This window comes from Terrapene carolina, unplaced genomic scaffold (genome assembly GCF_002925995.2).
Source record: "Terrapene carolina triunguis isolate 2854851 unplaced genomic scaffold, T_m_triunguis-2.0 Scaffold67, whole genome shotgun sequence".
Taxonomy (NCBI): domain Eukaryota; kingdom Metazoa; phylum Chordata; order Testudines; family Emydidae; genus Terrapene; species Terrapene triunguis.
In genome coordinates, this window is record NW_020664418.1 from 51,858,100 (window position 1) to 51,884,261 (window position 26,162).

At 63.5% G+C, this 26,162-nt stretch overlaps 2 protein-coding genes across 3 annotated transcripts; one reads left to right on the top strand and one right to left on the bottom strand.

The window, feature by feature from the left end:
* SEMA4B (semaphorin 4B) lies at window positions 1–19,347 on the top strand (the record flags this gene model as incomplete). The annotated part of the gene is made up of 14 exons (XM_029910779.1): window positions 1–55; window positions 10,688–10,848; window positions 11,325–11,387; window positions 12,412–12,510; window positions 13,024–13,123; window positions 13,569–13,685; window positions 14,076–14,233; window positions 14,532–14,713; window positions 15,142–15,292; window positions 15,653–15,863; window positions 15,958–16,073; window positions 16,859–17,025; window positions 17,295–17,389; window positions 17,816–19,347. Coding segments are annotated over 14 exons (2,460 nt in total), but the record flags the coding sequence as incomplete, so codon positions are not given.
* A 2,710-nt stretch (window positions 19,348–22,057) lies between these two features.
* On the bottom strand, window positions 22,058–26,156 carry CIB1 (calcium and integrin binding 1). Of its 2 annotated transcripts, XM_024200713.3 has the most exons (5): window positions 25,725–26,156; window positions 25,085–25,238; window positions 24,606–24,724; window positions 24,420–24,508; window positions 22,058–23,366 (listed from the first exon to the last, which is right to left on the bottom strand). In XM_024200713.3, the coding sequence occupies exons 2-5, from the start codon at window positions 25,173–25,175 to the stop codon at window positions 23,345–23,347; spliced, it is 321 nt and encodes a 106-aa protein (XP_024056481.1). In that variant the 5' UTR covers window positions 25,176–25,238; window positions 25,725–26,156; the 3' UTR covers window positions 22,058–23,344. The 2 variants fall into 2 exon arrangements, with proteins under 2 accessions (XP_024056481.1, XP_029766628.1); XM_029910768.1 differs by lacking the exon at window positions 25,725–26,156 and having other exon boundaries at window positions 25,085–25,707.
* Between the last annotated feature and the right edge of the window lie 6 nt (window positions 26,157–26,162).

Consider the following 26,162-nt stretch of genomic DNA (forward strand, 5'->3'; position numbering starts at 1 on the left):
CTGCTGCTGCTCTCGGCCTCCGAGGAGACGGTGCCGCGGGTCAGCCTGCACTACGGTGAGTGCGGGGCGGGTTCGCTGGGGCTCGCCCGGGGACCCCGACCCGGCTGCGCTGCCGCGCCCCCTGCGCCCCGCTGAGCCCGGCCCGGCCCTGCCCGACGTCTCCTGCCGGGGACGCGCCGGGCGCCGGCGGCTTTGCTGGGAGCCGGGTCCCGCAGCTGCCCGGCCGGGCAGGGCCGGCTGGAAGGAGAAAGCCCCGGAGCTGTGGGCAGGGGGTTGTGGCGGGGCGCGGGGCTGGACTGAGCAGGCGGGGGGAGCCCGGCGGGGGCACTAAAGGAGCCGAGGCTTGGGGCAGAGATCGCTGCCAGCAGGTACACGGCGTGTTACACGCCCATACACGTCTGTAGCTGCAGACACGAGGGCAGGACCATGCACGCTCCCCTGGGCAGTGCTTTGCGGTCCCGTCCCTGGCCAGGCCAGCGGTCTCCAGCCGTTGGGGTTGTGTGAAGGCTGCCAAGTGCAGAGCCTTTCACACACTGCTCTGTGGCACAGCACTACCCACGTGTGTCACAAATGGGCCTCTCCCTAGTGCCCCGCGCGCTGGGCTAGTCAATGCAGCGGGATGGGGCCTGCCGGCAGCTGAGCCCTGAAGGAGCAGGGCTAGGAGCTCCATGGGGGGGGGTTGTGTCTCTGGCCCCATTGACTGCACTGTGTGGCCCAGGCCCACAGCACTGGGAGGGAGGGAGGATGGCTGGGCTGGGACATGGGGATTTGTGGGGAATTGCTCCCAGTGGTGGGGACGTGGGAGCCGGGAGAGCAGAGAAACGCCCTCCCCACCCTGTGGCGTGTGATGTACGAGTCGGGCCTGGCTCCCCTGGAGCGGCTGGGCTGGCAGGGGGATTGGGCTGAGGCTGCGTTTGTGTCTGTCTCTATCCCTCAGTCCTGTGCTAGCAGCACTGCTCTTCGGGCTCTTGTCCCGCTAGGCTGGCGGAGTGTCCCTGGGAGATGGGCACCTGCTAAGGGATATGCCCCTGCCCCGGTGGCAGCACACAGCGCGCCATGCCAGTCGTACCCAACTCACTGGCCCCCGTGCATGGGCCTGGGTTACAGCAGCTTTCGGGAGTGGCTCCTGACTGCTGGGTCTAGGCCCCTCCGCTGGCTCCAGGGGCAGGGGAAGTGAGGGCAGGGGACAGCCCGGTTAGGGCCTGTGCACACTGGCTGGCCCCATTCTCTGGAGCTGCAGGGTTTCAGTCCTGCTGGTGGCCGATTCCCAGGGCCCAGCTCACCCCCTGCCAGCCTTCATTGGCCACAGTAGGAAAGTTATACACTGTAGAGCCAGACCTGCCCGATGACCCAGCTTGCCTGGGTCCTGCCTCCGGCACCTGTTGCACAAGGGGAGGTGATGCTGTCAGGGGGGATCACTCCTCACCCTGCTGCCCTGGGCTGGGCCTGCAGCTTGAGAGTTCTCTGGGGACGGCTCCGGGACGCCCTAACCCTGCCCCTGAGTCTGAGCTGAGCCTGGGGACCCTTCCCTCGGTGTGGGGCTGAGCGGAGTCTCAGGGGACGTCTCCCCTGCACAGCTCTCCACAGGGGCTCTGACGTTGCCCTGAGGAGTACAGGGCTGTGCCCGTGTTGGTGCTCAGCGGGGGAGGAATTAGGCGGTGAGGTGGTTGGGGTAGGCCAGCCGGAGGGCTAAGGGGCTGGGCTTGGGGGCTGCGCAGGGACTCCTCTGTGGAGTTTGGGCCCAGACGTCGGCGGGTTGAACCCACTCCTGTGCAAGCCGGAGCTGGGCAGAATTGTCCCGTCTGTTGTTTGTTGCTGATCGGGGAAAGTGCTGAACTCCCTGCTGGGCTGGGAACCCCGGGCCAGCCGGGGATAGTGACCAGCCCAGCGAACCCCAGAGAGTGGAGGGGGCCTGGGCTTGCCCCGCCGCGGCTCTGGCCCCAGCTCACGAGGTGATGTGTGTAGCACTTGCCAGCATCCCTTTGACCTCCCCCAGGGGCCAGTGGGATGGTGCTCGGTTCTGCAACTCCGTGGTGCAATCCTGCAGCCTACGTTCTCCCTGGTGTTGAAATGCTTGTGACACCTCTGCTAGGTGCTGAGGCTGCGAAACACCAGTGCCCTGCCTAGCCCCGCAAGCCAGAGCTTGCCTCCGAATGGTTGCTGCGTGGCAGGCTGCCAGCAGAGGGGTGCAGCCTGGGCAGGCCCACGGTACATGCTGGCCGGTGCAGTAGGGCCAGGCTGGGGGTGTAAGTGATGGACGGGGTGAAGCAATGAAAGAGCCGCTCCCAGGCAGTGGGAGCTGCGCTGTCAGGCAGAGCTGTCCCCAGCGAGGCTGTTCCAGCAGCAGACGCTGCAGAGCAGGCTTCTGCACCCAGCATGGGAGGGCTGCCTGAAAGCCCAGAGGCCAGGCTGGAGAAGCAGGGGCGGGGGAACGGCAGGGTCTGTGTGTTTGGCTGGAGCCGGTCCAGGGAGGGTTGAATAGAGAGGGTGGCTTTGAACTGGGTCCTGGAATGGTGGGGGAGGGGAGGTGCTGGCACTTCCCTGCACATGAGAAGGCAGCGCCACCATGCCTGGCATGAGCAGGTCGCTGGGGAGAGAAGGGGTTTGCTTTCTGCTCCACTGGGTCCTATCCTGCCTTGTTGCTGGGAGCAGAGGCTCCTCCCCAGGGCATCCTTGCCAGGGTGTTCTGCAGGGATCCCATCCTCTCCCATGGGCACGGCTCTGGCACTTCCCCCCTCTGTCCGTCATGCCCCTGCTCTCAGGCTGCACTCACCAGGGCCAGGGGGAGCAGCCTGGTGGTCTGTCCTGTGTGCTGAGCATTCGGGACCCTGCATGGTTATGCTGGGGGCCCTGCCCTGCTCCCAGCTGCTGGGTGAGGTCGGAGCCCAGGAAGCTTGGTTTGCCCAGTGGCCGGGGACTAGCCATGGGTTGGGCAGCCTGGGACAGGTCGCAGTACTGCAGGGATAGCAGCACTGCCCACCCTGGCAGGGCCTTGGGACGGTAGAGCCGTTCCTGATTGCAGAATGCTCAGGGCCGCGGTGATGGGGCACTGGGGACCTGCAACAGAGCGAGCACTGCGCGTCAGGCTGGGTGGACAGGCAGGGAGGGAGGGATAGCTCCGTGTTTGCGCACTGGCCTGCTAAACCCAGGGTTGTGAGTTCAATCCTTGAGGGGGCCATTTAGGGAACTGTGGTAAAAAAAAAATCTGTCTGGGGATTGGCCCTGCTTTGAGCAGGGGGTTGGACTAGATGACCTCCTGAGGTCCCTTCCAACCCTGATATTCTATGAGTCTATTCTATAATTCTATGCACAGGGATGTTCCCTGCCACCCAGCGGGGTCAAACTCTGCAGCCTTCGGCAGGAGTCTGTTCCCAGTAACACCCCAGCCTGCTATCTGGGTTTCCCTCCTGCTCTGCTGCGGCCAGGCCAGCGACCCATGGGTGCCCGCAGGGCACTGCCCTGCCCAGCGCTGCCCCGGGGAGCGCTCCCCTCCTCGCTGGCAGCTCAGACTGGGCGCCCTTTGCTCTGGCAGGGTGAATGCAGCAGGTTCTCGCTGGCCATGTGCTGCCTGGGGCTTGTTGCTCAGGGGCAGGGGCAGTGTCTGTTGTACATGGTAGCACCCAGATGCCCTGATCAGGATCGGGCCCGTGGTGCTGGGCGGGACAGCTAGAGCTCTGTGCGTGCCTCCTCCTGCCCGTGACGTGCCAGGTCAGTTCTCTGGCTTGTGCTGGGCTCTGCCCTGCCTCCAATCCCTGCCCCAGGTGGGCCCATCCCAGCCACACGTGCCCACACTGGTTTATGGGCCCGGTCTCTGCACAGCTCCACTCCAGTCTGTGGGTGTGGGGAGGCTGCTCGGATGGATAGCACGGCCTGGCCTGGCCCGTCCCCCCAGAAGAGCAGGGGCCTGCCCTGTGCACCGCGCCGGCGGGGAAGGGGGTCCATCCTGAGCGCAGCCCACTGGAGCGCGCGGGCGGGGCGGGGCAGGGCGAGTTGCTCTCATTCACCTCCAGCAGGTTTGCCTGGAAGCAGCAGGTCCTGTCCCAACACGTCCCGTTGGCTGCAGCGTAGGCTCCCTGCCAGGCTGCTCAGGGAAGAGCTGCCTCCATGGCCAGGGCAGGAATGCCTGCCCCTCCCGCTACCGGCCTGGCTGGTGCGGGCTCAGAGAAGGTTGTACCTGGGGCCCTGTGCTGCTCTGAGGGCCCCATCCCCGGCCCTGCCGGGGGGGCTGCTCCGCTCCCAGCCGGCTCCGGGCACCTTGCCTAGGGGCCCCGAGCAGCATCGGGACATCCCTGAAAGCCTGGCAGCTGTTGGGCACGGGGGCAGCAGAGGCAGGACCCCTCGGCTGTGATCCAGGTCTGTGCCTGGCACCTGCGTGGGCCTCAGAGCTCCCTGTCTCTCCTGCTAGCACAGAGAGGGCCCTGCCCGGAGGCTGGAACGGAGCAGCTGCTCCTGCGGCCCTGCATGTCAAGTGCCCAAAGGAGCCTGGCTGGGAGGTGGGGGCCCTTCTGCACAGTCACTGCCAGCCGGCCCAGTCTGCTCCTTGTGGCTGCTGGGAGCTTTGGGTCCACAGCAATTGTGGCTCATTCCTGCCCGGCCAGGTGGAGTCGTAGCGATAGTTAGTACAGGCCTGGGCGGGTCATCATCACCTTCCCCCAGCTCCCAGACAGATGGGACAGGGTCACTAACCCGCCCGGTGCACAGCGGGGAACCGAGGCACAGAGACACAGGGAGGCAGTGGCAGAGCCAGAAAAGGAACCCAGGAGTCCTGATCACCAGTTCCCCCTGCTCTGGTTGCCAGCCAGTGGGCGGGTGCCCCCTGCAAGGGAGGGGGGGGTCCAGCAGGGAGCTCTCCCAGCCCTGCAGGCTCATGCCAGCTGATTTTGTCCTGCCCGGGTGGCTAGACCCCTGTGAGGGGGATCTGGGATGGGAACTTGCAGGAGGAGTTGTCATCAGTAGCCTTGTGCTGAGTGGGGAGACAGCCAGGTGGAGGTGACGCCGGCCCTCCCCCTCTGAGAGCTGCTGCCCTGGGCAGGCAGGAGGCTGGGGCTGTGAGTCAGAGAGCTCCTCACTGGGGATAGGAAGCACTTCCGGGGCCCGGTTTCCTGCCCATTCATAGGGCAGGTAACTGCAGCTGCTCGGCAGTGAGTCAGCCCTGCAGGAGCCCGGAGTCCCGTCCTGAAGTGCCTTTTGGGAGCTGCCTCCCGGCAAGGGGCAGGGTGTGCCAGGGCTCCAGCCAGCACTTCCGTTCCATGCCCCGTTCTGTCTGCTCTCGGCTTCCCCCCTGGAATCTCCCAGCCCTCTGCCCAAAGGAGACATTGCCTGGGGTGAAAGAGCAAGAACCCCACTCTGCCTGTTCTCCAAACCTGTCCGTGCTGCCCCCTCCACTGGCTGTCCACTGGAACAGGAGGCTGGCATGCCTGGGAGATGTGGGCAGATGGGCTCTGAGCATCAGGAGCACAGGGTTGGGGTCTGAGTGCGTGGCCTGAGGTCTTCCCCCTCCAGCAGTATGCGGTGGGGGAAGGTCAGTCTCTGCTCAGGCTGCTTCTCACAGGGCAGCAGAATACCGTGCAGGTGTTCTACAACTGGAGCATGGCACGGGCTGTCTCTGGGACTGGCACTCCTCTCCCACCAGCTTGACTCCATGCTGCTGCTCCTGATTCACCCCAGAACTGGGTGGCGGCAGGGCGCTGGACCCAGAATTTGTAAAATTATTTTTTCCCCGCTGAGTTAGTGGCCAGTGATTGAGTTGCTTTGGCTTCTGCTGTCTGTCGGGAGATTTCTCCCCTCTGCTGCTCTAAACCGTCCTATCGAGATGCACAGCTACCGAAACCAGAACAAACGCTTCCCAGCCTGTAGAGCGGGCTTTCAAAACCAGCCCATCTCAGGGACAGGCCAGCAAACTGGCAGCTGATCGGCCCCCAAGCCTGCCCAGCCTGACCTGGTGGCATCCGGTAGGAATGTGGTGGTGGTGTAGAACTGTGACAACTTCGATCTGGCAATGTGAATGTCGTGTTTCTCTGCAGAGGCCTGGTCTGCATATAACATGTATGTGACCCTCCCCCCCCCGCAGCGCAGTGATGCCTCCCCTCCGGTGTTGTACTTAAAGTACTGACAGGATCTTTTTAAATATATGGAGCGCTACCTATCTCCTAGAGCTGGAAGGGACCCCGAAAGGTCATCGAGTCCAGCCCCCTGCCTTCACTAGCAGGACCAAGTACTGATTTTGCCCCAGATTCCTAAATGGCCCCCTAAATAGCAAGGATTGAACTCACAACCCTGGGTTTAGCAGGCCAATGCTCAAACCACTGAGCTATCTTCCCCCCAGGGGGAATAAGGCAAAGCGCCACATTTATTGGTAATACATGTATCAAGCAGCACTGTATCCTATGCATATGATCTATATTACACTCATGCACTCACATACACACAAACACACTCCGTCTTGTTGTTGTTACCAATTACTTGCTCCCCTTAACTTCACTGGCCAGGTGAGTTAGATGGGGGAGGGGTGTGACGGAGCAGGGAGCGGGGCAGATTTGACTTGGGAATGTAGCCTGGGAGTAACATTGAGCTACCTGAGCCAGGAAGGGGGGTGGGAGAGGTGACACCTTCTGCTCGGGAGACTGAACAAAGGAGAGGAGGAGCAGGGGGGAGAGAGCTGCTGGAGTAATTTTTGGGAGTTTTCAGTTTTGGGCTGGGAGGTGCAATGCAGGGAACCCAAGTTGGGGTCTAAACTCCCTGCACTCCCCAAGAGGACTTGATTGAGGGGTCCTGCTTGTATCTACAAGCTCTGCTGTAGACTGTGTTCCTGTTATCCAATAAACCTTCTGCTTTACTGGCTGGCTGAGAGTCACAGTGAATCGTAGAAGCCAGGGGTACAGGGCCCTGAGTCCCCCACACTCCGCGACAGGGGGCAAGTGGGGCAATTTGCCCTGGGCCCCACAGGGGCCCTGCGAGCCCTGGCTGAGAATCCCTTTCCTGGCTAGAGGCGCCTTTTTACTGGTCCGGCGGCGGGTCCTTCAGTGCTGCCGAAGACGCGGAGCGACTGAAGGACCCGCCGCCACCGCAGACTCGGAGCACCGCCTGGTGAGTATGTCCGCTCCCCTGCTTTGCCCCAGGCCCCCTGAATCCTCTGGGCGGCCCTGGTGGAGCCGGGCTTTTGCCGATACGGATCGATGCTCCGACATTGACAAGACAAGACCCAGGGTCCTCTGCAAGACACCTCACATTTATAGCAGCTTCCCTCTCATGCAAATCTGTATCTGGGTCTGTTGGTCCTTTGTGCTGCTTCTTTCTGGGTGTTGTCCCAATGCTGTTCAAAAAGGGTGATGGTTGCAGCTGTCTGGAGGTACTTGCCTTCCTCATTCACACACCTCGTTCATTCAACAGTGCAATTGATTAACCGGGCGGGGGAGGGGATCTTATTCTACTCCTAGCAAAAAGGCATTATTTTAACATTATAACAAGGCTCAATACAAAGTTTTCTATATAAGGATCTGATACAAAGTTGTATGAAAATAGAGGCATAATACAAAGTTATGTGAAGATGCTTAATGCAGAGATTTATCTACACTGGCCCCCGGTGGAGACGCAGGAAGGGGATGGAAGAACGCTGCTCTCCACCTGGCTGCTGTTGCTCGGGGAGGTGGAGGATGCATCTGCGTGCACAGGAGTCCCTGGGCCCTCAACATGGTTCCCTGTTGTCCTTGCTGCTGGTGCAGGAGGGGGCGAGTGCCCTGGGGGGGGTCAGCCGGGCGGGGCCGTGGCTAGTGCTTCAAACCTGGTTTGGCCGGAGGAGGTGGAGCTTCGGCCCAGGAAAGGTTGGGCTGGGGAGGCCGTGCTGCTTCCAAGAGGTCAGGTCAGGCCCCCCCGGGTGTGAATCGTCAGCCAGGCCTGGCTGGGCATTGCCAGCTATGGTACGGGGCTGGCCGTGGGGCAGCTCTGGGGCTGAGAGAGGCAGTTAACTGCAGGGCAGGTGGCGGGGTGAGCCCATGGCATCCCCATGGCGCTGTGCTGCCCGGTTGCTTGCGGTGCTCTGCACATCGCTGGCTGCCAGGGGGTCTGTGTCCTCGCTGCCACCCTGAGCTGGGCTCCATCCTTCCTGGGCAATCGCTCGACCTCACCGACCCTGGACAGCCCGGCCCGGGCCTGCAGCGGTGCGTGTGGCTGGGACCCTGGGGCTGGAGCGTTAGCGATTCTGTTGTGGAAATAGACTCCAGCCCCCAAGCTGAGGATCGACTCGCCTGCTCCCCCAGTGCCGGGAGCTCTGCGGGGCCGGGGATCGACTCCCGGGCAGGGGGCAGCTCCCACCATGCACTGCTCCATGTGGCTAGGAGGGCCGGAGCGTTGCATCCCGGGCCTGGCTATTCCCCTGCTGCACCTCTCCGAGAGCTGCTGTGAATCTCAGCACAGCACTTTGTGTGGTTTGAGCGCTGGGCCTGTCCTTGGATCCTGGCAATCAGCTGGCAGCGCGGGGGGTGAGCTGGGAATTGTTTGCGCCTGGCTAGGCACTGGGAGCTCTCCAGCCGGTGCTGAGCAACATAATGAGCTCTCAGGGCTGCAGATAGAGCCGCTGGGCCACCCCGAGCTGTGTGGGGCACTCAGAGGGCCGGCAGGATGGGTGGGGGTGCAAAGGGCAGGCAGGTTGGCTGTTGTGTTAGTGCAGAGACAGGAAGTGGCTGTGGCGCGGTGTTGTGGCACAGCCTGTCTGTGTCAGGGCAGGGGGGCTTGTAGGGGCTCTGGTAACTGGCTGCTGAGGGGGTGTCCCTGGGGGGAGGGGCTGTTGAGGGGTTGTCTGTAACCGAGGGGGTGAGGGGTGATGCCAGCATACTGGGCAGAGCGCTGCCCTCGGATGGGGGTTGGTCTGGCTGGCCTATGGTGCTGCAAGCCCTGGGCAGCGGCTCCCCAGGCTTGGCACAGGGGGGCATTGTTGGGCTGGGCCCTGTGGCAGGGGGGCGCTGGGGGTTGAGAGCTGCCTTGCAGCAGCACCCAGGAGGCGAGGCCCGAGGACAGCTGTAGCGCCAGGGCGACGCGGCCTGGTCCCCTGAGAGCTGCTGGGTCTAGGAGTCATGGTCTGGGATGGGGGAGGCAGAGGGAGCCGTGCCCAGCACGATGCTACGTGGGCGGTGAGTTATGGGGCAGGTGCCCTGGCATTCCCAGAGTGGCACCCGCCTGCTCCCGGCCCACTGTCCCTGTGCCAGGCCCCCTTGCTCCTACCCACCACACTCACTGTGGGAGGCTGGGGGCAGCGAAGATGGCTGCTGGCAAGATGGAGCAGGGACATGGGGGGGGGGGCAGTACTGGCCCCAGTCTCCCCTCTTCCACCCCACTGCCTCAGATTCCCTCCTCACAGCCCTGCCCCAGCTCCTCCCCGCTGCCCCAGGCACCGCTGCTCAGCGGCACCCCCTCCTGGGGGGGGGTGCTGGGGAGGCCAGCGGGGTTCAGGCCTGAAGCTCCATGAGGTGTCCCCCAGCCTGCCCTGTGCACTGTCCCTCATTGTCCCAGAGCTGGGATCCCTGACACCGGCGTGGGCCTTGGGCACTGCCTCCCTGACCGGTACATGCCCTTCCCAGGAACCTGCCTCTGCCTGGCCCCAGGGGCTTGGCCCGGACTCTCCCCTGAGCCCTTGCCAGGTAGGGACTCGTGGTGGGGGATTGCTGGGGCACCGGATGTCTCCGAGCTCATGGGCAGCCGGGTTTAGCTGCACACAGCACAGGCAGGCCTGGGGTAGCACAGAGAACAAAGTGACAGCCTGGTCATAGACTCACAGAATATCAGGGGTGGAAGGGACCTCAGGAGGTATCTAGTCCAACCCCCTGCTCGAAGCAGGACCAATCCCCAACCCAGCCAGGGCTTGGTCCATCTTGGGCTGCCCCGAGTCCTATGACGCCTCTTTTGTCCCAGTTCAGGAGACTCCAGCTTCCAACAGCCTCCACTTAACAACCCTGCCTGGCCCCTCTCAGTCCTTGTTCTTGTTCCCAGGCGAAGCTGGCTGGCTTCCTGCGGAGGGGGGAGGGGTGTGTGCATGGGCCATCCATGCTCGTTAGTTGCTAGGTACCAAATGTCGGGGCATTGGAGTGGCCGTACCCCAGACAGCTAGGTCAGTCACACCTGGCTCTCTGCAGAGAGTGAACAACCTTTTCTCCACTGCTAGTTGATGCAGCATATAGGGGAAACTGAGGCACGCACAGTGTTCATACAGAATATTACAGAAAAGTCCCACTCTGTCAAAGGGCCTAGCCAGCTTCTTGTCACGAAATGGCCACAGGGTCCTTGTGAGCCCTCAGGGCTCCAAGAACTGTGGGGAGCCCAGCGCTGGACTAGGAGGGGCTGCGGGTTGGGAGTGAGGGGCACCGGCAGAGTTGTGGGGGTGCCCAGGGCTGGGCTAGCAGGGGCTGTGGGTCAGGATTGAGGGGCACCGGCAGAGTTGGTGGGGTGAGTCCACGTTTCATGAGCACTAACATCCCCTCGCCATTTGTACTGGGAGGAAGGAGCCACCCCTGCTGAGGGAGCAGCGGGCAGTGCCAGCGTGTGGATTCTGGAGAGCTGGGGGCTGCCCAGTGCCACGGCTGGGGATCAGGCTGTACTGTGGGGTGCTGGGATGCCCAGGGGTGGGTCTGGCTCTCTGCCCAGGCTCTAAGCATGGAGCCCCGGACGCACTGACGGGCATGTTGCTGGCTCTCCCCAGGCTCCTCCGAGAGACCCGTGTGGTGGTTTCAGAAGGACGGAGTCACCAACTACACAACCCTGCTGCTGAGCCCAGACGGGGGAACCTTGTATGTGGGGGCGCGCGAGTTCCTCTTCGCCCTCAACACCAGCCACTTCCAGCCTGGCCCGCAGCACCAGCTCGTAAGTCGCCTGGCAGTGCCGGGAGAGCGGGCGCAGGGGTGGCTGGACCAGCCCCTGGGGTGGAGGGAGCACGCTGGCTGGCTGGGTGGGCGGACGGGGGCTCCCGTGAGATTCCCTCCCCAGCACTCCCAGTGTCTCCCCCGAGCCCTGCAGGTGGCTGCGTGTTCTGGGAGCCGGCAGGACAGCGAGCTGGGGCTGATGAGTTCAGCACCAAGCAGGGCCCTCTCGGCTTTCCCGCACCCCACACCCTGCTGGCTCCCTGGCCTGGGGGGAGCGGGGCGTCTCCTTGTCGCCTCTGGGCTCTGAGCCTCCGGCGTGGCAGCTGCTCCCGCGCCCAGGCAGCGTTTCCCAGCGTGGCCGGCAGTGGGACGCCCCGCGGCAGCTGTGGCCCTGTCACCGGGGGAAGGGCCGTGCCGGCTGCTAGCGGGGGCACTGCCAGGGAGGGCTCTCCTGATAACCATCCCCCTCGCCCACAGCTGCCCTGGAGCGCGGACAAGGAGAGGAAGAAGCAGTGTGCGTTCAAGGGCAAGGACCCCCAGGTGAGCCCCCGGGGCACAGCGCACTGCCAGCCCGCCTGTGCCAAGAGACCGCGGGGATGGGACAGCAGCGCCAGGATTGGGGAGACGGGCCCATAGCTGGGGAGAGGCCTTGAACTGAACGTGCTCAGTGGGGCAATGAAAGCCAGAGTGGGGCCTGCAGCCAGCTCTCGTCATAGCGCTGCCTGGATGCAGTCCCCTAGGGGGTGCTGTGGGGCAGAGGCTCAGCAGGGGGCGCTCTCCAGGCAGTGCTGGCCCATTGCCTGAGGGTGGCACTAGGGGGCGCTGTGCTGCAGGGAGCGTGGTGGGGCCAGCAGGGGGCGCTCTCCCCTAGCAGTCAGGGCTGGCCCATTGCCCGAGGGTGGCACCAGGGGGCGCTGCGCTGCAGGGAGTGGGATGGGGCACTCAGCAGGAGGCGCTCTCCCCTGGCAGTCAGGGTTGGTCCCTAGGGGGCGCTGGGCTGTAGGGAGTGGGGTGGGGCCAGCAGGGGGCGCTCTCCCCTGCAGTCAGTGCTGGTCCCAGGGCAGTGCTAGGGGGTGCTGTGTTCTGGGGTGAGGGCGGGGGGCAGCAGGGGGCGCTCTCCCCTGGCAGTCAGGGCTGGCCCATTGCCCGAGGGTGGCACCAGGGGGCGCTGCGTGCAGGGAGTGGGGTGGGGAACTCAGCAGGGGGCGCTCTCCCCTGGCAGTCTGGGCTGGCCCCATTGCCCCAGGGTGGCACTAGGGGGCACTGTGCTGCTGGTGGTGCTGTCTCTTGGGTAAGATGTGAAACTGAGGCCCGGGCTCCTGGCCTGTCCCGTGGGGGCCGGTGTTCGTCTGGCCTGGTCACTCCAGCTGCGTCCCTAAATCCCGCTGGGCTCCCGGGGCCCCAGGGCTGTTCCCTGCCGGGCCTGGAACCTGGGCGGAGCAGGGTGGCGGGGCTGGCCCCAGGGTGGGGTGACGGGGCTGGCAGGGGCTGTGGGTGCTGTGCCTGGGGAGGAGCGAACCCCGTGTGGGGCAGACTGAGCCGGTGCCTCTCGCCTTCCCTACAGAGGGACTGTCACAATTACATCAAGATCCTGCTGCAGCTGAACAGCAGCCACCTGTACGCCTGCGGGACCGGCGCCTTCAGCCCTGTGTGCACCTACCTCGTGAGTGCTGCATGGGGACTCTCCGTGCAAGCTCCGCCCAGCCCCTCCACTGCCCCACTCCCCCTGCAGGGAGCACTGGCTTGGGGGCTCTCCCTGCACCTGTGCCCGGGCTCTGAGGCAGCACAAGTCCCTGTCACCCCAGGGACAGAGCTCACTATTCCCCAGCTCGACGCTCTGCTGCCCGAGGGAAGAGCTGAGCAGCCTTGGGCCAGGCGCAGAGTTAGGGGTCAGCATGTGGGCCCCAGAGCCGATCCCTCCTGCACCCAGTTCTCCCTGGTGGGACTCCAGGCCCAGCTCTGAGCCCTGGCAGGGCCGTGGCGAGGGCCCTGGGGTGTGATGGGGCAGCAGGAGGGACTTGGATGGACTCAGTAACCTGCCCAGTGAAATACCCTGGGGACGTGAGGAAAGGGCAGGAGACACCCCACCTGCCTTCCCCCCCGGCTCCTGCCCTCCTCCTGGCCCCGCCTCCCCCCCACCTGACTCTTCCCGCTCCGAGCATCCTCTCCTCTGCAGAATGTGCAGAACTTCAGCCAGGCGAGGGAGCTGCTGCTGGAGGACGGGAAAGGCCGCTGCCCCTTTGACCCCGAATACAAATCCACTGCCATCATGGTCGGTAAGGAGGGGCTGGTACCTCCCCTGGGTCTCCCGGGGTGGGGGCGGGGATGGGGGGAACGGCTGTGCACCCCGCGGCCTGGCCCGTGGATGAGGAACAGCCAGCGGAAGTGGAGATGGAGCCAGTGGGGTGACGCTGGCCCCCTGGCAGAGGGACGCGTGGTGCTCACCGCTGCCAGGCCGGGCCATAGGAGACGCCTGGGAGCTCTGTTCTCTCTGTCCCCTCTGGCCGGATCGATACGCGCCTTCGGCTGGAGGCCAGCAGCGGGATAGACCTGGCACAGAGCACTGCAACACGGCTCCCTGGCAGGGGCTCGGAGAACCCCTGGCGCAGCCGCCCCGAATGAGGGGAGATGGCAGCTGGATCTGCTCCGGACCCAGTGCCAGCAGCGGGGAGGGAGGAACCGGTCCCTCCTTATGCCAGCGGGTCTGTCTTTGCTCGGCAGATGGTGAGCTCTACGCTGGGACCGTCAGCGACTTCCAGGGCAAGGAGCCGACCATCTACCGGAGCCAGGAGAGCCGCATCTCCCTCAAGACCGAGAACTCCCTCAACTGGCTGCAAGGTGCAGGGCTGCTGGGGCAGGGCAGGGCCCGATCTCAGGCACACCCGGACAGGGGCGAGCAACAGGCGGCCCAGACAAGGTCCAGGAGCACGAGGAGGTGTCCGCCAGGCCTGGCGGGGATGGGGTGGGGTTAGGCTGCTGATCCCAGTCAGACTTTGCCTCTCGCCTTGGGCTGCCCTCCTGTCCCCTCTCTCAGGCTAAGCAGGGCTGGCCTGGGTCACTGCTTGGCTGGGAGCCCCCCAAGGCAAGCTCAGCTTCCTTCCTTCCCGTCACTGCCATACTCCTCCCCAGAGGAGGCTGCGTCTCGGCCCCAGCGACGAATTGCCCAGACTCCAGGATGCTCTGGGGTCCCAGGGGGCTGACACTGAGGGCTCTGTATTTGGGATGCAGACCCAGCCTTCGTGGGCTCAGCCTACCTGCGGGAGAGCCTGCCGCCTGGCAACTCCGAGGGGGATGACGACAAGGTGTACTTCTTCTTCAGCGAGACCGGCAAGGAGTTCGACTTCTTCGAGAACACCATCGTGTCGCGGATCGCCCGCGTGTGCAAGGTGAGCCGCGTAGTGTCCTCGGGCGGGTGGTCACGTGTACGTGCCAGGGAGGTTGCGTGATGGGGTCAGTCACATGTGCAAACTGATGCAGGTAGAGTCACACCTGTGCGAGGGGGGGGGCCGTGCATGTGTCACTGATGGCCCCACCCAATGTGCTTGTGGCTGGGCCTGCAGCGCCCCCTGCTGCCCACAGAGCTCGCCTGCTTCTCCAGGCTCCGCTTTTCTGGTGCAACCGCCTGTTTCTGCTGCACTGGGGGCCTGGGGCAGCGCAGGGTGACGCCCGCTCTCTCCTTGGCAGGGGGACCTAGGCGGGGAGCGGGTGCTCCAGCGGAGGTGGACCACGTTCCTCAAGGCCCAGCTCTTGTGCTCGCGCCCCGACGACGGGTTCCCCTTCAACGTGCTGCAGGATGTCTTCGTGCTCACGCCGGACGAGCGGCGCTGGAGGGACACAGTCTTCTACGGCGTCTTCACCTCCCAGTGGTGAGCGTGGGCCAGGGCCCTGCAGCTGGCTCCAGCTAGAGCCGCTCAGACCCAAACCAGGGCGTCTCCCTGGGGCACTGCCAGCAGAGGGGTTGGCCTGGGTTAGCAGAGGGGGGTGGGGAATGGGACCCGGGGCCTTTCCCCGCTAGGGGGTGCCGGCTCCCATCTGGCCCCATGGTGGGGGACTGGCTGGCTCAGGGGGGCGGGGAATGGGACATGGGGCCTTTCCCCACTAGGGGCCGCTCCCTGCAGCTGCTGACGGCTCTTCCCCTCCCGTTATGTGTCCCAGCTGTTGGCCTGGTCCAGGTGCTGCAGGGAGCTGTGTGTCAGGGTGGATTGTGCCCAGCCTGCAGGGGCCGTGCAGGGGCCGGGTGTCTCTGGGTGGTTCCAGGACCCTTTTTAGCTGCTGATTTCCCCTCTGGTGCCAGGAACAAAGGGGGCCCGGGCAGCTCGGCAGTATGTGCCTTTGCCATGCACGACGTGCAGAAGGCCTTCGGCGGGCTCTACAAGGAGGTGAACCGTGAGACGCAGCAGTGGTACACAGACACCGGCCCTGTGCCAGAGCCCCGGCCCGGAGCGGTACGTCCCCCTCTCCCAGCACAGCGGGCAGGACTTGCCCCAAACCTGCCTGCTCCTTGGGGCACTGGACTCTCCAGCCCGGTCACATCAGCGCAGCCTGAGCCAATCCACACTGCCACCTTCCAGCGGCGCCCAGCCCCTGGGTGTCTTCCTCGAGCTCCTGGCCAGGTTGTTAGCAGGGGCTGCTGCAGCTCAGGGGGGCCAGGAGAGGCTGTGTGAAAGGCGCCAGCACCCAGCCCCTGCCCTCACTAATGCCCCCTGCTGGGGGCTGTGCACTGGGACCGCAGGCCATGGGTCTGTCCCGGTGCTGCAGGGCTGTGCTGTCCGTGTGTCTAGCTCTCTTCCTCTCCGCCCCACCAGTGCATCACCAGCCGCACGCGGCACATGAAGATCAACTCCTCTCTCCAGATGCCAGACCGCGTGCTGAATTTCATCAAGGACCATTTCCTGATGGACAGTGCCATCCGGAGCCAGCCGCTCCTGCTGCAGAGTCGCGTGCACTACCAGCAGATCTGCGTGCAACGCGTGCGGGGCCTGCACCACGCCTACGACGTCCTCTTCCTGGGCACAGGTGCGTCTCCCTAGGGAGCTCGTGGGGGCCAGCCAGGCAGGGTGTTCCCAGCCCGGGTGGCTCTGCTCAGTGCCCCCTGCTTTGTGCGTTGCAGACGACGGGCGACTGCACAAGGCCGTGAGCGTGAACCAGAAAGTGCACATCATCGAGGAGATCCGCCTTTTCCATGCCGGCCACCCAGTCCACAAGCTGCTGCTGGACCAGAGCCAGGCAAGCCAGCGAGCATGATGGGAAACTCCTGCATCCTCACCCTGCCCTCCCTCAGCAGGCAACATGACCCAGGGCGGGCGGGATGGGGGAGCAGGAGCCGTTCCCATACACAGCCTTGGAGCTGCCTTCTGCATGGCGCTCTGCACAGCCCTGCTCCTGCTGCCCTGGGGCTGGGCACGCCCAGAGGGGCCAAGTGCTCTCGGTCAACCTGTGGGGCAAACCGAGGGAGCCAGGGCCAAGCCTGGGCTCACTTCTCCTCTCACTGCCGAATGGCTCCCAGCATGGCTGGCTCTGGCTCCCTCCCTCCCTGGGTAGGGTTTCCTGCCCTGAAACAGGCTCATCAGGGAAAACCAACGGCCCCATCTCCTGGGGGGAGCCAGGTGACAGGGTCTGCTCTGCAGAACTGAGGCAAACTCCATCCTCCCTGGTTTGGCTTTAGCAACAGAAACTCACAACCAGAGAGCGGCTCGGCTCAGCCCTTCTGCCCCCGCTGGGCTGCTCCAGGGCTCCCCTGCCTGCTCAGCCCACGCCCTAGAGCCTCTCTCCCCAGAGAGGTGCCCCTCCCCCCCCCTGCCTGGGGGAGTCAGCAGAGCCCACGTAACCCTATCCTGCCTGCCGACAGGGTGGGGATCTCAGACACAGACGACAGGTAAACGTGGGTTTCAGGAATGGCACCTGCCACATAGATCCCATCCGGTGACGTCTCCTCGGTGACACACGCATGTGCACACGCAGGCACACGCCCTCTGCTGGGGCTGGCTCTCAATCTGCTCTCTCCTGCACAGGGCCTGCTTTACGCTGCCTCTTACTCAGCAGTGGCCCAGGTACCCGTCTCCAACTGCAGCCTGTACAGGAGCTGTGGGGAGTGCATCCTGTCCCGGGACCCCTACTGCGCCTGGAGCGGGGAGGCCTGCCGCAGCGTCGCCCAGTACCACCTGCAGCTGCACCCCCAGTAAGTGCTGGGCTCGGCCAGCCCCCAGCCCCCAGCCCCCGCCCCTCTCGGCTGCCTCCTGCCCCCAGCCCCCGCCCCTCTCGGCTGCCCCCAGCCCCTGCCCCTCGCCCCCTCCCCTCTCGGCTGCCGCCAGCCCCCGCCCCTCAGATCAACCACTCTCAGCCCGGCTGCCCCCACCTTCACCCCTCTCAGCTCTGCCCCCCCAGCTCGGCCCTGCTCCTCGCCCCCTCCCTGCACAGGCCGCGCTGACTGCGAGTCTCCCCCTGCAGACCCTGGGCCCAGGATATCGAAGACGCCGACACGGAGAGGCTCTGCCAAGCAGGCAACGTGTCCCTGCCCATCCCCCGCCTTCTCCGACCCCCAGGTAAGGAGGCCTTGGGGCAGGACCCAGCGGGGTTGGGGTTTACAAGCCTGCTGTGGGGCCGGGGGGCTCTGGGACCTCTGCACAAGGATCCAAGAGGATCTCCCATCTGTCCAGACTAGCTGCCATTGCCCTCCGAAGGGCGGGTGGCGTCAGGGCCTGGCCAGCTGGGGGCGCTCTAGGAGCACACAGCTGCCGCCTCCCTCCTAGAGTGAGAACACGCCCCTCACCTGCGCGTAGACCCTGCTGCAGCCCGGAGCTGGGTCCTCGCTGGCCACCCCCATTCCCCCCCATCATGGGGACATTGGGCCATTGCCGGTCATTCCCACATCCCAGTTGCTGCCCCACGGGTGACCCGGGCCTGGCGTGGGCAGGGGGAGGCGGCTGGCCGGAGCGGTTCCTGACCTGCCTGCGTGGCTTGCTCCGCAGCAGAGGGACCGCAGTGCCAGCAGATCCGGCTCCTGCCCAACGCGGTCAGGCCCCTGCCGTGCCGGCTTTTGTCCAACTTGGCCTCGCGGCTGTGGGTGCACAATGGGACCCAGATCAACTCCTCCTACCTGGTGCTGCCGGACGGAGCCCTCATCCTGGTGGGCAGCCTGGAGCGCCTGGGCACCTACGAGTGCTGGTCGCTGGAGGAGGGCTTCCAGAAGCTGATGGCGAGCTACTGCGTGGGGGTGGAGGAGCTGGCCCCGGTGCTGCATGTGCCGCTGGACGCAGCGGGCAGGCCCCTGCCCGGCCAGGACGCCATGGAGACCATCAGCACCTCCCGGAGCACCTCTGCCGTGGGCAGCGTCTCCTCCCGGCACGACGGCAAGAGCTACTGGCCCGAGTTCCTGATCATGTGTGCGCTCTTCGGGGCGGCGCTGCTGCTGCTGGCGCTCTTCGTGCTCTGCCGGCACCGGGACAGCATGAAGGCCTTCCTCAAGCAGGGCGAGTGCCCCCGCGGGAGCCACAGGAAGGTGGGGCTGCCCGTCGAGAGCCTGCCCCTCAACGGCAGCAGCCTCCCCAGCACGGCGCCCGACCACAAGGGCTACCAGGCCCTGACCGACAACTACATCAGCACCCCCCCGCACGCGCCCCCGGGCGCCAGCCCGGCCTTCTCCCAGTCGGACAGGAGGCCCCTCAGCATCCGCGAGAGCTTCGTGGAGGTCTCTCCAGCCTGCCAGAGACCCCGGGTGCGGCTGGGCTCCGAAATCCGGGACTCCGTGGTGTGACCAGGCTGGGGCCATGAGCTGAGCCCGTGAGACGCACCAGCCCCGGCTCCGCTGAGCCTTCCCAGAGACCTGTGCCATCAGGGCCGCAGCATGGCGGGGCTGCGTGGGGCTGGCCCGCCCCCACCTCACCCTGCAGCCACCGACCCGGCTGTAACAATGACCTGCAAACTGCCTGGCGCCAAGCAGGGGGGCCCAGCACGATGTAGCACGTTCTCGGGGAGGCAGAGCCCCTCCGTGTATCTGGGGGGCGCTCACACTCCCCTGCAGCCCTCGCCCCAGCCCTGCCACCCGTGGGACAGCTCTGGCAGCCAGGGGCCGTTGCTTGGTGCAGAAGCAGGGCGTTCTGGGAAGGCCCAGGGGCTCTGGTGCTGGGAGCGGTGCAGTGGGGACCTGTGCACCTTAGTGGGGCGGAGCTGGCACGTCTAACACTGACACGTGTGAGCAAGCTGCTGCCTGCATGTGGAGCCTGTTCGGTGGCCAGGCAGGAGAGTTCATCTGTGTCGTATCCCCCTCGTTCCACATCCTGCTGTGACGTCCTGGCGCCTGCCAAGAGCTGGGTCGGGGCATGTTCTGTGCGTTTGTGCTTTGGGTTGTTTTTACTATGTGACAATGTGAACTGAGCCCCGGTGAGCACGTCCGAGCAGCAGCAGGTGCCGCTGGGGCGGTGCTGTCACCGTACCGGCTCACACCGTGTGTGGACGTTCTTGCACAGAAATGAGTTGTTGTCGTCTGTCTTTTTTACATAAAGTCCACATGTCGTCTTGGTGAGCGGTGAGTGCGCGGTCCCTGGGCGCTGTCCACGTGGGCATGGGGCGCGACGGGGCTGTGAGCAGAGCTGGGCCTGCGAGAGGCACCTGCACTCAGCAGAAGCCCCTCCTCGGTGAATTGTAACCACTCAGGCTGAAATTCCCCATGCGGGGGCTGCCTCGGCCTGAAGGCTTTGGGGAAGTTTCAGCCGTTCAAGAGCCCAGGGACAATCCATTGTAACATTTCTTGTAACCGCTTCCTTGCCCAGCACTGGAGCTTTGCAGGCTTTGGAGCGGATGGTCCCCCTGCTGCCTTTTACCCCCTGGCCAAGTTTTCATGGGAAAGTAAGGCTGGAACATTCCCAGCGGGGCCGTGTTCAGTAGCCTGCTCCATTCTCTGAAGATTGGTGTGCAAAGAGCATGTTCCAGTCCTTCCCCCCCCGCGGGCCATCCCCGCGGAGCAAGCCCCAGCCCAGGGCCGAGGGACTTTCTCTGCAGTTGCTCCTCCCGGGTGCTGGCCTTCTGTCACGGAGTCCCCGGGCGATGCTCGGGAACTGCTCCCCGCAAAGCCAGTCAGGACTTTAGGGAGCCTCCTCTCCCTCGGAGCAGACCGTCTTCAGGGCAAGAAGCTCACAGGGCTTCACCTCCTTGGAGCATTCAGCATATGCCCCTCCGTGCGCTTCCTACAGCGAGTCCACCCAGGTGGGGTCCTGGGGAAGCTAGAGGGTCCTGCACCCCCACTTTGCAGTCAGACGTGATTCTCAGCTAGCCAGTAAAACAGAGGTTTATTAGATGACAGGAACATGGTCTAAAACACAGCTTGTCGGTCCAGCGAACCAGACCCCTCGGCCGGGTCCATTCTGGGGTCCTGTGAGCCAGACACCCATCTGCCCTCTTCCAGTCCCCAGCCAGCTCCAAACTGAAACCCCTTCCAGCCCCTTCTCCTCTGGGCTTTGTCTCTTGCCTGGGCCAGGAGGTCACCTGATCTTTGTTCACCTTTAGCTATTCCCTTGCAGCGGGGAAGGGCCCTGCCCATTTGTTGCCAGGGAGACAGAGGGTTGGTGATTTATGCACACTGGCCTTTATCCCACCACCTAGAGGCTTAAGAAATGCACAGGGGAAATTGAGGCACCCACACAGTATTAGGGGAAACATTAAGAACAGTCCCACTTCGTCACACCTTCAGAGTGGAGAGCAGGGAGACAGGCCCGGCTGTGCTCTGGGCAGCAAGCGGGAGGATGAATGGGCTTGACCCACAGGGGGGAGGAGTGGTGGTGGAGGGGCCTGGGGCAGCTGGGAGCGACAGGAGCCACCAGGGGGTGGAGGGGGATGGGGCAGAAGGGTGTGTTGTCACTCGACCACACTCCTGTCCTGTCTCCTCCGTGCTCGGCTCTCAGCAACCAGCTGGGAAACACGCTGGCAGATGTGGTCTCTTCTCCCCAGCGGCTGAGAACCGCCTACCTCCCAGGGGTTCTCCAGGGAGCTGTCGGTGGCTCCCGGGCGGAGCTGAGACCCTACTCATCCCAAGTGGCAAGTGCTCCGGTGCCGAGCCAGAGTGCGAGGGGCTGTGCCCAGGGCCTGCAGCTCTCGGCAAGCGGGGCAGGAGCTGCTCCCAGAAGCTGATTTTAAATGAGCTCTCGTGAAACGTTAGGGATCACGTACGGGCTACAGCTGACTGTCCAGCCTTGGCTGACCTATAAGGCCGTGGCAACGTTCATGTGTAGTGATGGCATGGTAACGAAAGGCTATACGTTCTGTTTCAAACCTCCTTTCAGCCAAACGCCCCCATTTGGTTTGCCTGGGCCTGGCCGCTGAGCTGGGCGCTGCCCCTAACGCCAGGCCCCAGAGCTGCAGCTCCGTGGCAGGGCGCTTTTCTCTGCGGGGTAGCAGCATTTGGTGCTTTTACAGCTCTCCAGCTCCCCTGGCAGCACTGTGCACAGATCCTGTGGGCTGGCTGGCTGTGGGGCACCACAGGCCGTAAGTGCGTGGCGGTGCTGTAAGCGAGAGGGACCCATGGCCCGTGAGGCACCGCAGGATCACACCACAGGCTGGACCTCTGCACTGTTCTCCGCCAGCACCCCGCGGCCAGCTGGATCCCAGAGCCTCGTGCACCACACGGGACAGGGAAGAGCCCCCCAATCCCTTCGCTATGTTGAAAAGGCCCCTAGCTGGTGGGGGGAATCACCGAGCTGTCAATGGGCTCCTAGAGGGGGAGGGAGATGTAATAGGAACAGTGAAGGGCGGGAGAGGACTCGGGGCCCCGTAACCCCAGGGAGCAGGGAGGGCAGCAGGGGGGGAGGGATAGCTCAGTGGTTTGAGCATTGGCCTGCTAACCCCAGGGTTGTAAGTTCAATCCTTGAGGGGGGCCACTTAGGGATCTGGGGCAAAATCTAGTACTTGGTCCTGCTAGTGAAGGCAGGGGGCTGGACTCGATGACTTTTCAAGGTCCCTTCCAGCTCTAGGAGAGAGGATGTCTCCATTAATTTATTTATTAACCCCCTCCCCTAATGATGGGGCAGGAGAGACTATAGCCTCTGGCCTGACACAGCCAGCCCCGGAGGCAGCACTGCCCCCTCGAGTGTTGCAGGTGATGGCAGGTTGCTGCAGGCTGCCCAGAGCCATGGCCCAGGGGGTGGGGAAACCGACCCCACACGTCTCCCTGCAGAGCCATCAGTTCTCTGCGCGCACACACACACACACACACCCCAGCGTAAGACTCCAGCTCTTTATTCATTCTCCATACATGGCCGAGCAGCCCCCCGCCCCGTGCAGAGTACTGCAGGCCCTCCCTCCCACGGTGGGGGAGCGCCCAGCAGAGCGGCACGTGTAAGAAAGGGTAGAAAGAAAGAAAAGAACAAACACCCTGAGTCTTTGCTCCCCAGCCAGGCACTAGCACTGTGTCAGGCAGCAGCAGGCAGGGTGGGACCGCAGAGTGGAGCGTTCTGCCTGAGGGCCATTGCCTTCCCCTGGCCTGCGGCAGCTGACTAGCAGGGGAAGGACCCAGGGCCAGGGTGCCTGACAACAGGAATCAGCTGCTGCTTCGGGAAGGGAGGTACAGCACCAGCAGACACGGACTCCCAGGGCAGGGCAGACTGGGAGCAGCACAGGCGGAAGCTTTCAAAGTCAGTTCTCAGCTGTGGCCCTGCCCGCTGCCAGCCCTGTGATTGCTGTGGCCTGTGCCAGGCCTGCCAGGACACCCCACCCCCCGCAGACTCTGGCTGAGCAGAAAGCTGTGCGTGGTCCAACACGGAGGAGTTGGGAAGTGGACAGAGAAGTTACAGAAACACCCTGGACAGCAGCATTTTAAGGTGCCAGTTACATGATTGCATAGTAAAACAAGCCCCTTGTGCTACATCCCTTTGCCTGACCCCCTCAGGGAGCCAGCCAGGCCTGCTGCATCCTCAGGGGCTCGTGCCGGAGTCCTAGCTGCCAGTTTGCTCGTGGAAGGCACAAAGAGAAGCTCGGGAGGGTGAGCCCTGGATTATCACCGGGCCCCAGCAGGAGTTCCCCTCTCCAGCTCAGGATGTCCAGGGCAGGCCCAGAGGACTGCACCTGGTTTGCATAGGAGTAAGCCCATGAAAATATAGCCCATGGAGACTAGAGATCCCAGCATGCTTTGTGCCATGCTGATCCCAGCAGCCTCTGCTCTGATCCAGGTACGGCTTGACAGGCTGGGACCTGTAGTCTCCGTGGGCCAGGAGTTTGTTGGAAGCACAAGGCAGCTGCATTAAGGAGCCTGCAGACCAAGAAGAGCACAGAAGGCACAGCATCCTGGGCAGGAGAGGCCTTGCCCCGTGGAGCCCTGCATAAGGCACTATGGAAGGAGTGCTCCTAGACACCGGACTCCTAGCACGATCCTGGAGTCACCAATATTATCGCATCTGTTTGCCAGAAGGGGAAGGATCCAGCCACTGCGCAGAGCTGGTGCAGAGCCGCACAGCAGGCTAGGAAGGGACAGCCAGCCACAGGACGCCTCCGATTGAAGGGACGTGGCGCCATCACAGCACGATCTTGAAGGAACTGAAAGAGACACAGTGACCAGCCCATTCTCATGCTGTGCCCCAGGGGAGCTACTCGCTGAAGGCTCCAGTGCTGGGCACGGGAAGGGCTGTATGTAACATGGCGTGAAAGGAGCTCAGAGGGGACATGGCAGACCCAAGCAGAATGCAGCTGGTGTTTAAGAGACATGATTCTGGACGTCTCCTGCCAATGGCTTGATGGGGGGGGGGGGGGCGCCCTGGATACCCTGAGCATGGTCAGACAGCCCCCATCAAGCTAGCAAAGAAACAACCTAGAGGAGTCGAGTGGCCAGGGAAGGGGGGCAGTCTGGTGCGTGAGGCTCAGGACTAGAAGACGGGAGAGCTGGGTTCTCCTGCTGCCATGGTGTGACTGTAGGCAAGCAAAGCCTGGGCCCCTGTCCCCCCGTGAAAGGAGAAGGCCCTGCTGTGGCCAGGCGGCGCTCGTTCTGTTTGCGAAGCAGGAAGGATGGGCCGGTGGTAATGAAACTGGCCTGGGATTTGGAGCCATGGATTCTACTCCCAGCTCTGCTACAGCCTCCCTGTGTAACTCTGGCGAGTCGCTCCCTGCCCCACCTGCAGCATGGACAGAACAGCCCTTCCTCCCGCTCCGCCAGCTGCGTTCTGTCTGCGAGCTCCTCGGGCAGGCACTGGCTCTGTGCTTACATTACAGCTCCCGGCAGAACGGGCTGGAGATCAGACAAATGAGTGGAGCATCTAGGCACTGCCACAATACAGCTCGCTAGGAAGGGGTCAGGAGCCACAGCCCCATTGAACTGGGACTCAGGTGCTTAGGAAGTGTTCCCCGAGCATTGCAGGGTCTCAGTGGACAGGACTAGAGATAGGCAAAGGTTTCTTTACTGTTATAGGAGACTTTTTAGAGCAGCTCCCTGCTACGTCTGCGCTTTTAGCCCTGCTACCACCTGGGAGATCTGTGTCCACTCTGCGCAGAGAGTTAAGCAAACCCCCATTCCACCCACTGGCTAGCTTTCCCTGCCTAGCAAGCACTGGATTTTCTCCAGCCAGACACTGCAGCAAGCAGTGGAGACAGAGGTACCTGGCAAAGTCTGGTGATCGAGAAATGACATGCTGGAACTCAGAGAGGTTAATTGTCCCATCCTTGTCAATATCGGACTCCTCCAGGATCTGTCAGGGAAAGGGAAACACCAGCCCTCAAAGCCTGCTTGAGCAGCCCCACACAGCAGGTCCAGCAAGCCCTCCTGGCCAAGCCCCACAGACTCACGTTCTGGATGAGCTGGTCCATCTCTGACTCACTCAGCCTAGTCTCGTCTCCTTCCCCTGTCAGGCAGTTCACCAGCTTCTCCAGGTCCTTCCTGTCCAGGGTCCCGTCATCGTCAAAATCTTTGGGGGGAAACGTCCAGGTTACCATCAGAGGCACTTGCCCATGAGACCCTGTTTCCATGGCTGTGGCCTAGCGACACAGGAGATTCATAAGCAGGAGTGCTCCCAGAGAGGGGCCTCTTGGCTGGGCCTCAGGCTTGCCCCGGGGGCCTCGCAGCCTCCCCATTGGAGCCCTTCGCTGGGGTAGGGCTGGCTAACACCACAACCTGCTCCAAGCACCTCAGACTGCAGCTGGGCAAACAGGACAGCAAGTTCCTGATGTGACCCCCTCCGTGAGAGCAGCCCCCCCCCGCAAGCCCTGCTCTGCACAGAGGGACCGGCGAAGCAGAGCATTCACCCCGGGGCCTGGCTGATCTCTACCGAAGATGCGGAAGGCGTAGTGGGATTTGATCTCCGAAGTGGCTGAGTCGCTGAAGACGCTCAGCATGTCGAGGAAGTCTTCGAAGGACATGCTGCCATCCCCATCCTCTGAGGTGGAGAAGACCCAGCAGATCCGGTCCTGGAACGGGTTTGCCTGTCAACACATGGGGAATCACCACTGGACTGAGGCACCAGGACTTCCCAGCAGCAGCAGGGCAGTTCTGCTCTAGCTCAGTGGGGGTTCCAGAGGGGTCAGGCAGATGATCACAATGGTCCCTTCCAGCCTTAAAATCCCTGACTGTGCAGAGACCCTCAGAACTTCCTGTGCAATTCCATTTGCTGCTGGTTAGCCCCCTGCCATCAGGTGCCTGCAGCACCTGCGTGGCCTGGGAAGCTGGGCACCATGGTGACTGACACCTCTTCCCACAGCCCTGGCAGCTCAGCAGGGAACGGTAAGTGGAGCAAGCGCACCATGACTGGAACCGCCTCCTCGATTGCAGAGCACACCCAAAACGAACGGCAGCTGCCCACAGCCAGGAACCAAGTCTTGGCCCAGAACCAAGAGATCAGTGGGACTGACCTGGTTCCTCCTAGGGCTGGGTCGGAGGGGGAGGCTAAGCAGCAGGGGTGTGCACCATACCCTCAGTTCAGGTAGTGTGAGGATCTTGCTCTTGGGGACTCTTTTCTGCAGGATACTCTCCCTCTCCTCCTTTGACAGCAGCTCACTGAATCTCTTGTGGGCGCTTTGGGAGACAAGAACAATTAGAGCATGGCAGAGCTGCTAACGGTCTGGGACAGAGGCTGCTGAGCTTAGCTGGGGGCCTGCCGGGGTAATTCTTCCCCAGAGCTGCCTGGAGAGGTGACTATTCCCCAGCCCTGAGCACACTCCCCATGCTGCACCAGAAACAACACCCTGACGCAAACAAGGGGCGAGGAAGGAGGAACAGTGGTCGCCAATCAGTTCCCGGCTGGCTAGCCCTCTACAGGCACCACAGCATCCGCAGCTGCCTCCTGTGCCAGCTCCTAGACACACCACACTGTGATCCCCCTGCCCCACACCTGTCCTGTTACAGGGTGG